The 13,032-nt window shown below is 45.2% G+C and overlaps 2 protein-coding genes across 2 annotated transcripts; one reads left to right on the top strand and one right to left on the bottom strand.

Annotated features, from left to right (window-relative positions):
• Nucleotides 1–1,765: 1,765 nt before the first annotated feature.
• Nucleotides 1,766–4,338, bottom strand: LOC123098365 (yrdC domain-containing protein, mitochondrial). The gene is made up of 5 exons (XM_044520336.1): nt 4,058–4,338; nt 3,307–3,528; nt 2,736–2,911; nt 2,356–2,647; nt 1,766–2,224 (listed from the first exon to the last, which is right to left on the bottom strand). The coding sequence occupies exons 1-5, from the start codon at nt 4,132–4,134 to the stop codon at nt 2,167–2,169; spliced, it is 825 nt and encodes a 274-aa protein (XP_044376271.1). The 5' UTR covers nt 4,135–4,338; the 3' UTR covers nt 1,766–2,166.
• Nucleotides 4,339–4,351: 13 nt separating this feature from the next.
• On the top strand, nt 4,352–12,894 carry LOC123098364 (elongator complex protein 5). Its single transcript, XM_044520335.1, has 10 exons — nt 4,352–4,640; nt 4,738–4,830; nt 5,101–5,276; nt 5,369–5,415; nt 5,961–6,030; nt 6,322–6,548; nt 6,646–6,735; nt 6,849–6,924; nt 7,058–7,311; nt 12,501–12,894. Exons 1-9 carry the CDS (start codon nt 4,471–4,473, stop codon nt 7,261–7,263), a joined length of 1,155 nt encoding a protein of 384 aa, XP_044376270.1. The 5' UTR covers nt 4,352–4,470; the 3' UTR covers nt 7,264–7,311; nt 12,501–12,894.
• Nucleotides 12,895–13,032: the final 138 nt, after the last annotated feature.

Genomic DNA, 13,032 nt, shown 5'->3' with positions numbered 1-13,032 from the left:
ACCCAGGTGGGTTGTGCCCACCTGGTGGGCCTCCTCTGGTAGTTATTTGCTCCAGTATTTTTTATATATTGCAAAATAGTTCTCTGTAAATTTTCAACTCATTTGGAGACGTGCAGAATAGGTAACTCTAACGTAGCTTTTTCAGGTGCAGAATTCCAGCCACCGGCATTCTCCCTCTTTGTGTAAACATTGCATATTATGAGAGAAAAGGCATTAGAAATACTCCAAAAAGCATTATTATTCATAAAAACATTATAAATAACAGTAGGGAAACATGATGCAAAATGGACGTATCACCTGCCAGCCGGCAGCGATGGCGGCCATCTCCTTCTTCTGCTCTGACGAGAGGATGTTGTAGAGGGCTTTGGAGTGCGAGGAGACCATGGCGAGCGTGGTGCGGGGAGGAGAAAGGGACCGTAGGAGGATGACTGCGGCTATGCCCAGGGCTGGAGTGTATATAGCGGGCGGATGGTAATGGGCCACGATGATGAGATTAATGGTGGGCGACAGACGGACGGACGGGTGACGCTAGAGTAGGTTCCTCGGCAACCGCATATCATTAATGTAGGGCGAGTCGTTTGAACGCTGAGCACTCGCGTGCACCGGGCAGCGGCACGGGTGGCGGTCTCTTGGCCGGCACACCGTTTCAATCCGGCAGCTGTGAGAGGTCGCGTCCGCTGTGGCCGGGCATGAATGTGGCACCGGCGCTGACTGTTCTGGACAGGAAGCGCGCGGGGGCGAGGGATGGGTTATTAGTGGATCATGGCAGTCAGAAGCGGACGTGGCAGTGGTTCTGATGCCCGCAAAGCCCCGCCCCCCGGTGGTCTCCGGTTTGAGGAAAAAAGTTCATCCGGACCGCCGAGCGGACCAATACAGGACGGCGTTGGATGACAAAACACGTCCGGACCAACCCGATATAACAGTTCGTTAACGGCATTGTGAGCTGGAATCTTCGGACTGGTGATACCCAATGCACAGATATATATAAACTGCAACACAGAAAAAAACTTTTACAGTGTACTACATGAAAAAGCTTCTAAAAACGGTGTCTACAATTGACATAATAAAGTGAGGCTGATAATAAAGAAGGAATTTGTTTCATAACACAAACCATAAGCTGACATGAGCTAAAAGCACCAGAATCCAAGTCCAGCCTTACAAGCTCCAGCGCTTAAAGATTGTACATACGGCGCTGAATGTAAAATTGACCAGTCTTAGTAGTTATGTAGAATAAATTTCTTTTATTACATTATTCACAAACTACAATTTTGGCCCAGCAAAGATTGGTAAAATGTCATCTGACGTCGTAGTTGTTGGAAAGCATTCTTGTAGCAAGGAGGAATTGTCCATGGCCATTCTCAACACTTCAATCGGTTTAAGGTGATATGATGTAACCATCAATTTTATTTCCTGCAACAAACTGTGTATTGTAGTGCTAGCATACTCACTATACACTCAGATATACTAGCATATACAACTTCATATAAAACCATAAGACCAGGACGAGAGCAGCCAACATATGCAACATGTATTTCACATATTTCACAAGGAAATCACTAGTAAATACTACAGGCAGTGGGCTTTGGTCGATCTGTACACATAGCTTCATATTTCAAACTTTTGTTGGAAAAGTAGTCAACTATTGTTCTGAAACAAATCATCACATACTTACTCCATGGCAAAAGCTACCAAAAAATATTAGAGCAATTCTCTTGTCTAGAACGCCCTAGATGCCAAGTGCTAACCAATCAACATACCACCATGGTTATAAGAAACTTAAATGAAGTCCATGTTGCGTTCCAAACAAATAACATCAACTCTGCTGTTATATTGTTAAAACATCGCATCATTACAATATGTTACACGAATTAGTGAACATGTCCCTCACTACACATAATCCATCTCAGGTTCTCAATCAAGATCACTTTCCTGTAGCTTGCATACGAGTGCCACTGTAATTTACTACGTATATCTGAATGAACTGTACCAACTGAAGGTTACAGTAGATTGCATGTCTGTAAGGGCATTGTCGTGGATATTGTTACAAGGAAGAAAACTAATGCTTCAACCAAATAGTTACAGTGACGCAAGAGTAAAATCACAAAGAACATCATATACTCTGCTACAACCTAATTAAACAGGAAATGAGTGTGAAGGCACCAGCTGCTATGAAGCTTCAACAAAGCCAAATTTTCCCAGCACAGCCATTGTTTCCTCCCTCGAACTGCACAATTGTATCCGTGTCAGCGATTCATGTCAATTTGGATACTGTACTTAAGACAATACCATCCTCAATTGGATGTGAATAATTTAACAAGAGCTATTAACAATTGATATTGCTATTCTTGAGCTTACCTTCCATCTCTCAATATCTTGTAGACTCCTGGTGTTATTAGGTCAACAATTGTTGAACCAGCACGTCCAGAAGGAAGTATACCACCATCAAAGACATATGAACAGTGTGGCCATAGATCCCCGAAATCTTTGACACTGACGCTACTAGGACGACCACTTAAGTTGGCGCTTGTAAGCGCAAGTGCACTTCCAGCACCACGAGCAATGGATCGTATGAAATCCAATTTTGGCACACGTACTCCAATGCTGTCCAGACCAGGATTAAGTGATCTCTCCAGTATACTGTTCTCACCTATGTAATGAATAAAGAATATATTCAGCACCTCATGCAGTTTAACAAAGAAGCTTGACAAAACTGAAATGTAGTGTAGTATCCCCACCTCGCTTTAAAACAACAGTGACAGGCCCAGGAAGAAGATTATGAAGCAAACCATGGGGCAAGTGATCCACTACGGCAAACCGTGATATTTCTGGGACATCAGCAACGCAGATCGCCAAAGGGCGTGTATGTATGCGTCCTTTGATTTCATATATCCGATTGACTGCTTCTGCAGAACTGTCATGACGAGAATTTTGAGTGAATCATGGATGAACCCAACCAACTGAAATTCAGTGACAGAAACTCCAAAATGGAAGTCTTAGCTTAGAAGGATGCAATGGAAGTCTAAGTCTTGGTGAAAGCAAGGTTCAAAAGTAACTAATGAAGGTTTCTGAAATTTATTCTGGATGTTTGCATCACATGCGTAATTTAGATATGGGTACAAGACTACAGATTTATCATAACTTGATTCAGGAGTAATTACTGAAAGCAATTTCGGATTTTCTGTGCTATACAACCACATTGCACCACTGCGGCAAGTTCTAATCTGGAATCAATATGAACACGACGTTTAAAAGAAGGCAAAAAAAACTAAATCTCTTAGCGCAAAGAGAAATTAAGAAAACACTAACCATGCATCACAAGCAAACCCGTATATTGTATCAGTGGGCACTGCAATCACTTGCCCCCCATTAATTGCGTCGATTGCTTTCACGACATGATCTTGCGATGCTGGAAGAATATGATCCGTGCTGGCTTCTATTTTGTGTGAAATATTTTCTGACACCCTCGCCGAGCAGGAGACTACACGATTTGTCTCATGCAAAGAAGGTAGTCTGCTGACCTTAACAAAGCTGGAAAAAAAGTGCGTTAGTGGTATTAACCCGAATGAGGATTTCACAACACCTCAATAAAATAAACACACATTTTTCATGTGCTCCAAAAAAGCAACTTCAGTAAGCAGCAGACAAATGCCAAACAAAAAGAGCAACAGACAATTTATGTCGCCAATGCGCTGAAAAAAGACAATTACGAGCAAGTACTTGCCCTTATGAGGATTCCATAACAGCTTAATCAAACTAACAGATACTAATTCTCATGTGCTAAATAAAAGGGATTTCAGTGAATAACAGATAATATACTAGTATATCGCGAGTAAGCTAAAAAAAGAGCTTGCAGAAACAACAGATAATTTATATAGCAAGTCCCAGTAATCATGTTAATTCAAATGAATTATTTGATTGCAGAGATACAACTGCAAGTAGCAATATGAATTCAGTACCATAGGAACAACAAGCTGCCTAGCAAATTTCTTGGCAAGCGGGGGCATCAATTAGGGGGAGCAAACGGATAGGAATCGCAGAGACGAAGAGAGATACGTACCTCTGAGCCAGCCGTTGCCTGGCGGGGGCACGAACCAGCGGGAGCCTCTCCCCCGCCGCCCTAGCGCACGCCTGCATCTTCCCCGCTCCTCTTCTTCCCTCCTCTCGCCGCCGCCGCCGCGCAGGAAACGAGCAGAGGAACAGGAGAACCTGAGCTTTTATTTAGAACAAAGGGAGGAGTCAAACGTATCCGACATGAGCAGGGGAAGGCACTCCGAGTTTCCCTGACAGGTGGGCGCGTGCCGCTCCTGGCTTCCGGGAGCTCTGCGAGGTCCGAGCTGGGAGGGCGTTCCGCGAAGAGGCGCTAGGAGGGAGGGGCCCTTGTGCAAAAGCTCCATCCCCTCGCGCTAGGGTTTAAGGCTTTGAGTCGGGAGGCGCCGCCGGCGACGACGACGACTACGACGGGGAGCTGAGATGGCGGACGCGGCGGTGAGGTGCCTCCGGGACGGCCGCCTCGACGGCGAGCACGCGCCGGCGCTGGCCGTGGAGGGCTCCCTCCAATGCTGCCCCCTCGCGGCGCGCGCCATGCTCCACGTCGCCGCCGCCGTCGCCTCCAACGCGGCCGCGGGGAAGGCGCAGGCCAGGTACTGCTGGGATCCTCTGTGGTATGCTGCTTTAGCTTGGCCTCGGCTGGATAATGACGCGGGTTGCTGGTTTGGCTGGCAAATTGTGGTGGTGCAGGGGACTTGTGGTTGTGGCGTTTGATCGGAGCCCGGAAGTTTACCTGGATATCATGCTTCGGCACGGCCTTGATTCAAATGCACTGAGTCGATGGTAAGACTTTGCAGAGTAATTTAAATTGGAAAACATATTCAGAGCTTTAGCATAACAGACAATTTGTAGAGTTGACATTTTAAAGTGTGAGCTAGATTGTGAAATCAGAGATTATTTTCTGTTAAAATGTTCTACTGTGAACCTCACATAGCATCTCCTTAATGTAGGCCAAAGTTGGCGCAATGCAGGTCATAGTTTAAATGTTCGTGATGGTAGAGTTTACATGAATGTGCAATACCCTGTTTTAGAATTTTTGCATTGTTCCAACAGTGTTCGGATATTGGATTGCTACTCAGACCCACTGGGGTGGAAGCAAAATATTCGAAGTGAGCAGCACCAAGAGGACAGTGGAACACCATGCTCAACAAACAAAGACACCATCACAATTTTCAGAAGTGTGAAGGATGTTGATAAGTTGTCGTGCTCCATAATTGATCTTGGAAGAGGTATACAATCCAGCATATAACCTTTTTTGACTTGTTAATTTCCTTATTTATCATCATGAAGCTAATGCCACACTGTATGCTATGCATATCAGGGTTTGAAGGAGAAGGCAAGACCTATTTTTCTGTTGCTGTTGATTCAGTATGTATCTTGATGGAAACTTTTTTTCTTCTATGGAAAGCTTACTTAGGGCAGATTTTAATACAGTACCAAGTATGTTCTCCCTAAAGATGAAACTGGGTTGTATTGTGTTAATTGCAACTCTGGCATGCTTTGCACCACAATTACCATATATATGTTCTTCTGCTATAGTTTAGTACTCTTGATGCTTATGGAACTGGCTGCATTAAAATGCGAATTCCGGAAGTTCGTGTGAAAATTGAACAGTACACCTTAATCTTGTAGTTAGCAGTTTGTGTATTGAACTTCAGTAGCTTTGGGTCATCCGGAACAATCAATCAAAGGTATCAAACCAATATCTCACTTTACCCACATATGGATAACACCAACATGTCACCTACAAGTATTCTACCATTTGCATTTTACGATTATAACTTGACACTGTTTATATTGTGTAAAGCAAACCCGTCTTTGCATTCTTTGTGATCGAAAAAAGTTCATCACACTTATACAATATTATTTAAATTCTTTGATGTTTAACAGCAAAGTCCTTCATGATATTTCAGATCAGCTCTATGTTAAGGCATGCTTCAGTGCAATCAATTTCAGGCCTTCTTAGTAATCTTCGAAGCCATGGTATTATTTCTTCTTTTATATTTTCCATTTGTGCTCATGGTAAAAAGTAGATGCAATTGAAATTCAGCATTTACATTAATGATGCAGCATATATTGTACAAAATGCATGCTGTATATATCTTGTAATCTACACGGATATACTAAAGGACCACACTTGAGGATATTTTGAGCAACACACCAACTAAATGGACTATACTATCAATATGAAGCATTCATATGGTCTAAAAGGTCGATATACCATTCTTCATGTGATGCTTACAGTATTAATGTGTACTATCCTCTGTATTTCAGATCAGATATCGTCGATCTTCTGGCTAATGCATTCAGATCTCCATGAAACCAAGTTTTCCCGAGCTTTTGAATGTCTTTCTACCATGGTTGCTTGTGTAGAGCCAGAAGTTGTAGATTCTGTATATGGAGAAGAACGTAGGGGGGACATGTCTTTCCTTGAGCATAACTATTCAAAAGCAAAGTTCCATGTGCGCCTGAAACGAAGGAATGGACGGGTGAAGCATCTGGTAAAGCTCTTGGTCATTTGCTGGGCAAAACTTCAAGTTATTCTAAATATACCACACTGTGAATAATATTTGATTGAAACTATCCCTACCTATGCAGTATGAGGAGTTATGTGTCGAGGGATATGATGTAAAATTTATTTCTGCTACTTCTGTAAGTATCGAAGTGAACCAAAGTCTACTACCTAAGGTTTGTTCATACATCCCAACCTCTATTTGAATAATATTAGCATATTTGCCTTATTACTTGGTTTGGTTTCTGTAAAAAATATTGGTTATGAATTGTGATATGTTGGCGAACAGGTTCAGTTCAATCTTGAGTTGTCAGAAAAGGAACGCAGTGACAGGGCAAATGTTGTTCTTCCTTTCGAACATCAAGGTACTCTCATAAAATGGAGTTATTGACCGAAAGTTAGTGTCAGTCTTAAGTTTTATATGTCACATTTGGCTACCTGAGCTGAATTGATGAAGAATCAGTAACTGATTGCTGCTTGCTCTTACCTTAATTTCAGGAAAGGGCGAGCCAATCCGTATATACGATGGACGGCGATCTCTCCCGGAGGCTCATCAAGATCCCAATTTAACTACGGCAGCTCTCCTGGATGAAACAGAAGCTCTTAAATCTGCAAACCCGAAGGGTGAAATTCATTACCTTCGTGACTCTGATGATGAGCGACCTGACTCGGATGAAGACCCCGATGATGATTTGGATATTTAGCCACAATATGAGCTCTGTTTATCTTAGTGGGCAGCTATCAAATCAAAGGTAACACTTACCGAGAATTGCGGTATTTTGTTGTTATTGGTCTTCTCCATTCCTTATTGCTTATGCTGATCACAGATGTTTAGCGTTCACAGTGCTAGAGTGAGGGAGTAAGTCTTCTGTTGTTGTTTTCGTAGAAGCTACTTTTTCTCACAAAAGAAAGCTCGCTGTTCTGGAATATCAAAAGAATATTACCCACACTCCCAGTGGCGGAGCGTAGTGGAGACCAAATCGAGTCATGGCTAGTCCGTGTCTATGTATTTCATCTTAGGAGTTGGCACTATTTGGCCCTAGAACCACAGATGGCCCACTAAGGAAGCTGTTGACACGTTCTTCAATTTGTTTGCACTGTTTTGAATTGTTAGTAAAAGTGTCCATCTACTTATCTAAAAAAGAAACACCAAAATGTATTTCAACTAATAGAAATTAACATCTGACAACTGACATGTTCAAATGATATAGTAAAATTAATTTGGATGTAGCAAATGACGCATGCCTCACAAAAATTTCACCTGCCACCAAGCAACATAAGCAATTCCAAGCCCCCAAACCAACACATATTACTGATTACTGCAACATAAGCAATACCAAGCCCCCAAACCAAAACATATTACTGATTATTGAACAAGGCCGTCATACTGTAACATCCCAAGGTAGTGTAAAAGCTACATCACAAAATAACATAAAGGGCAGCCCGGTGCATGTAGCTCCCGCTTGCACAAGGTCCGGGGAAGGGTCCGACCACTTTGGGTCTATTGTACGCAGCCTTTCCCTACATTTCTGTAAGAGGCTGTTTCCAGGACTTGAACCCGTGACCTCATGGTCACAAGGCAGCAGCTTTACCACTGCGCCAAGGTTCCCCTTCACAAAACAACATAGCAAAAATAAAAATTGGTACCTCTAGCCACATCAGCCAGTGGTTTATTCCTTGGCCTTGATGGTGGCCTCTGACTTCGAGTCGAGGTCTGCCATATGCACAAGGGGGTCCTTGAGCAATTTGTGCTTCACTGTATTGTATTCACCGTGGAAGAGCTCAGCCTCAGTGACGCCATTGTCATCGGTCTTGGCGTCCTTGGGCACAACCTTCCACTCGGCGATGAGCTTGTCAACAACATCCCCTACAGGAAGGTTCTTGAAGTTTTTGTCCGTGAGGCACATGACGTAGCACCCCTTGGCATGGTAGGCGCTCCACAACACTATGCCCTTTGTCGGTGTGAAATTCGGTAGATCCCTCGGTAGGCTGTTGTGACTAGCCAGAAAGCTCAATGGGGAAACAAGGAGTGAAATTACCCGGGGTCAAGCCCTCCCCTTTGGAGGTAAACCCTACTCTTGCTCTTGTATTGATTTGATGGGGTGTACACTGTACGTAGTACAAGGTTGATCTAAGGATCTTAGGTATACCGAGGGAAGATGATAAGGTGCCCTAAAGACTAGCCCGACCTCGGCTATAAAGGATGTTGAGGCCTAGGGTTACATGAATCCTAGTCGGCTAGGGTGGTTGGAGAGTCCTCAGAGTTCTGAGCTTGTCTTGCATGCCAAGGATGTTGTTTCCTTCCTTATAGAGGGCCCACAGGCCGGATTGATGATCAGGGTCGTGTAGCGACCTAGGAGGTCTCGGTCCGGCCTAGTGGGCTGACTTCCGGTGACTTGAAGCACCGCCCCTTGACCGGGTCCATGGACTTGCCAGCTTTTGGTTTGAGGCCGAGCTGAGCGCGCCGTCTTCTGTTAGCATGACGAGGTCTTGTCCGGTTCATGAAGCTCCTCAAAAAATGGGTTCCGTGTCGACAGAGGCTTCCAAGGCCGGTTCCACCGGGGATGCGGCAACCGACCTTCGGCCTTGAGTCGCTGAAGTGGATATTTGACCTCTGCATATTTTTTTACTGCGAAGCCGGCTTCCGCAAGCCGATCTCCCGCGAAGTACTTTGAATCTTGATGATGGAGACGCTTCACTTGGCCAGACGCGTGACATCAGCAAAACTTAGTACTTCAGGCTCCAAGAATGGCGCCGACTTGTTGGTTCTAGCGAGAAGGGGATGAGGTTGGACTGGGTGCATCCATCTACGGTCCCACTCCCGCCAATTTCGCAACTTTCTGCACCCCAACACGCAACCTCATGGACGCACGCGAGACAAGGAACGATCTGATGAGGATCACCAATGAGTTTGCCTTCGGTGACAAGGCTTGGAAAACTAAGAAGATGACGAGGAAGTCCATGACCTCCCGCGGCGAGCCGACACCTCCGGCGCCATGCACGAGTGTGGACATCCATGAGGCAACAACAACAACAACAACAACAACAACAACAACAGAAATAGAAAGTGCAAGAACGATGAACCTGACGCCGACCTTGTCAACGCTGAATTCAGAGCTAAGCGCCAAGGCGCCAGTTAGAGCCCAAAGAAGCGTTAGTGGCAGCAATGAAGCAAGGACGGGAAGGATTCGCCTAGCGGCGTCCGAGGCGGTGGCAGATGTCACGATGGCGCTGGAGGCGGTGCCTGCGGCAGAGCCGAGACAACAACCCAGCATAACCCATTCCCCGTGGAGGTCTAGAACATTCATATGATCTTTTGCACCACGAAGTCGAAGATAGCCCAGAAGATCACGAGTCGCGAGGTCTATGTGGAGGACCGTGGTTGAGAAAGCACTAGTCGCCATCGAGTTTGAGGAGATCCGCATTTCGGTGGACCCAGACGGCCTCTCGATGGCTAAGAAGCAAAAATCTTCATCTGCGTTCCAGCTTGGCAAGGATACAAAGAAGATTCAGGTCCACCCCACTAACACATCCAAGACGACGAATGTCGGGGCCGACCTGGATCCGAAATAAGAAAGAGCGCTCTACGTGTTCCTTCGTGAGAGCTGGGAGATTTCCGCGTGGCAATCATCCGACATGCTCGGAACCCCAGTGGTACTCACTACACACCATAAATAGCTAACCTAGATTCCAACCAGTAAAGCAAACCCCACGCAGATTTTCCGAGCCTAAGTGGCACGCGATGGGTGAGGAGATTTCCAAGTTGCCCGAGGCCAGGTTCATCAGAGAAGTCAACGACCCAGAAGACGTTAATCGCTATGAGCCACAAGGTAGTTTTGGTCTACCTACGCTTAAAATGTGTACCCGTAATCCGGTTTGGTTTCATTGTTGCAGCAAAGCCATGAATCGACAATTGCCTACAAACCTTTGGTTTTTGGATTGATGGATAAGTTAGCAATTTTCCGATTAAATTAATCTAGAAATAAATCATGCTAATGACATGCGGTATTAATCTCGTCATGATATTTTATGATGTAAGCGCGTTCTAAGAATACAACAGATGCATCTAGGTAAACAACAAGTGCAACCAACATAGGAATAAATATCAGAGGGATGAACGGATTATACCTCCAGTTGGCAAGGTCAAAAGCTGCCGCCGCCGCGGCATCCTTGGCAACATTCTTCTTTGCGGCTTTAGAGTTCTCACCCAAGTCGAAGTCGGAGAGGTTGAGGACATAGTCGAAGTATAGGACGAAGACAAATAATAGGGATCAATCTCGCCGGAGACGCTTCCCAAAAACCTAATTGCCCTTCTCCCGGCGTAGGATTGCAAATGACGGGGTTCCGGAGGCCTGCTCTCTCTTGTATAGCTGTGCACCCGGTTGACGGGATAGGATCGCCGAAAGCAGCAGCAGCAAACGGAACAATGGTTGTGCGTGATGAGGTAGAGCAGATGCGATCTGATCTGGGTGACGGCTAGGGTTGTCGACGCCTCCAATATATAGGCAGTCGTGGTAGGAAGACGTGGGGCTGGACCAACGTCCAAGTCGGCAACAACCCACGATCTGCCGTCTCGGATTTGTAGCGCGTCATTAGTGAATCATAATTAATTGCCAATTAATTATCCATTCCTGACCGCCAAAAATTAAGCGCACGCATGACATAGATCTGAGCTTGGCTTGTTTCGTTCACAAAACCCGACGCGCACGCAGCCAGGCGTGGCAAGGCTGACAGCGGCGGAGGAGCGCGCGGGAACCACTTCTCATCTGAATCTCCAATAGCATGCAGAAGAATATCCCTTATAAGGGGCTCTCCACACCCCTCCACTCATGAGGTGAGTTTAGGAGTGTCTCTTGAGAAGAGGAATGCTTCCCGTGTTGCTCCGCCGCCGCCCGCCTCACCACGCCCGAGCACATGTCGTGAACGAGCCGAGCTGAGCTGAAACTTATGTCACGTGTGCGCTTAATTTTTGCCAGTCAGGAACAAATAATTAATTAGCAGTTAATTACGAGTCATTCTTGAACTTGCTATGAATCTAAGACGTCGGATCGTGGGTTGTTGCCGACTCAGGAGTAGGTCCAGCGACTCTAGCCCCACGTCTCCCTGCCACAATCGCCTATATATAGGAGGCGTCGGAACTCTAGTTGTCACCTAGATCGCATCTGCTCTACATCCTCGCGCACAACCCACTGTCATTTTGCTCGTTGCGGCTGCTTTCGGCGATCCCATCCCGTCAACCGTGTGGATGATTGTACGAGAGAGCAGGCCTCTGGAACCCTGCCCTTTGCGATCCTGCACCAGGAGAAGGGCAATTAGGTTCTTGGGGAGCGTCTCTGACGCGACTGCTTGCTGCTGTTCGTCTTCGTTCTCTACTTTGACTATGTCCTCGACCTCTCCGACTTTGACATGTGTCAGAACTTAAGGCTACCGAGCATGTTGCCGCCGCCGCGACTGACCTGGCCAACTGGAGGGTGTAATACGTTCATCCCTCTCTTATTTATTCCTATGTTGGTCGTACTTGTTCTTTATGTAGATATATCTGATGTATGGTTAGTACGTGGTTACATGGTTAAATATCAATACAAGATTAAATATTGCATATGTCATTATCATGATTTATTCTGGATAAATCAATCGTAAAATTAGTATTTTTTTTCCACCACCGGCATCGTCCCAATGTCTCCAACAAACACACTAAAACGTGTCTACATACATCCGATTTAGAAAAAAGTTTTGAACATCTTATAAAAGTGAACAGAGGGGCTAGCATTTGGTGATTTACAAGCTGTAGATGTCTGCCCAGCAGTTCTCGGTTGCCCACATCAACTAGGCGTTTAGTTCCATTTTTCTCTTCATATCTCCTTTGTATAGTATGAGCATGTAACAGCATCTTTGCTTAGATGGGCGCTTATGTAAAATAATCCTTTTTTTGCTTCGTCAGGAACATAAGGTGCTCGCGGAAATTCTTGGAGGCGATTCACTTTGCCTTGGCGGCTGAGCGAGTGCAAAGTTATGGTTGAACAATTTAAGCCCCTGTAGTATGTATGGTTGAACAATTTAAGCACATGTATTGTGTATAGCTTCGAGAGCATTGGAGGGCAACCTTTGTGTAGGGGTTTGAAATTTCTTGAATGCTCAAGACTAGATGTGTTGATGGTAGCATATCGAGTGAAAGGTCATCCCCCCAATGCGATTTTCTAGTGTGTGTGTTTTTTTGTGACGTGGATGAATGCTGTGTCACAATCGCTCATATAGGTCCAGAACAAGAGGATGTGAGATGTAACACTGTTTTTCAGTTATAAGAGTATACAGAGGGGCGTCTAATTGCGTACGTATTTGTTTGCTGGATGTACTTCTGTTGATTAATGTTTGATGGCTAGAAACCGATTGTTCAGCCTTTGGTGAATCTCCATGAACTAAACCAGCGTTAAACGCGTCATATGCTTCATTTTACTATCGAGGATGGCAGAAAT

This window comes from Triticum aestivum, chromosome 4D (assembly GCF_018294505.1).
Source record: "Triticum aestivum cultivar Chinese Spring chromosome 4D, IWGSC CS RefSeq v2.1, whole genome shotgun sequence".
NCBI classification, from domain to species: Eukaryota; Viridiplantae; Streptophyta; class Magnoliopsida; order Poales; family Poaceae; genus Triticum; species Triticum aestivum.
This window is presented reverse-complemented; position numbering and strand designations above follow the sequence as displayed.

Bases quoted from the DNA above. Each gene is read 5' to 3' on its own strand.
- LOC123098364 (XM_044520335.1), top strand. From the start codon at position 4,471: ATGGCGGACGCGGCGGTGAGGTGCCTCCGGGACGGCCGCCTCGACGGC. The intron at 6,736-6,848 runs GTTTGTTCATAC...GTTGGCGAACAG, and splicing joins ACCAAAGTCTACTACCTAAG to GTTCAGTTCAATCTTGAGTT. The intron at 6,925-7,057 runs GTACTCTCATAA...CCTTAATTTCAG, and splicing joins TCTTCCTTTCGAACATCAAG to GAAAGGGCGAGCCAATCCGT.
- LOC123098365 (XM_044520336.1), bottom strand. From the start codon at position 4,134: ATGCAGGCGTGCGCTAGGGCGGCGGGGGAGAGGCTCCCGCTGGTTCGT. The intron at 3,529-4,057 runs GTACGTATCTCT...CTTTTTTTCCAG, and splicing joins AGGCAACGGCTGGCTCAGAG to CTTTGTTAAGGTCAGCAGAC. The intron at 2,225-2,355 runs GTAAGCTCAAGA...ACAATTGTGCAG, and splicing joins AAGATATTGAGAGATGGAAG to TTCGAGGGAGGAAACAATGG.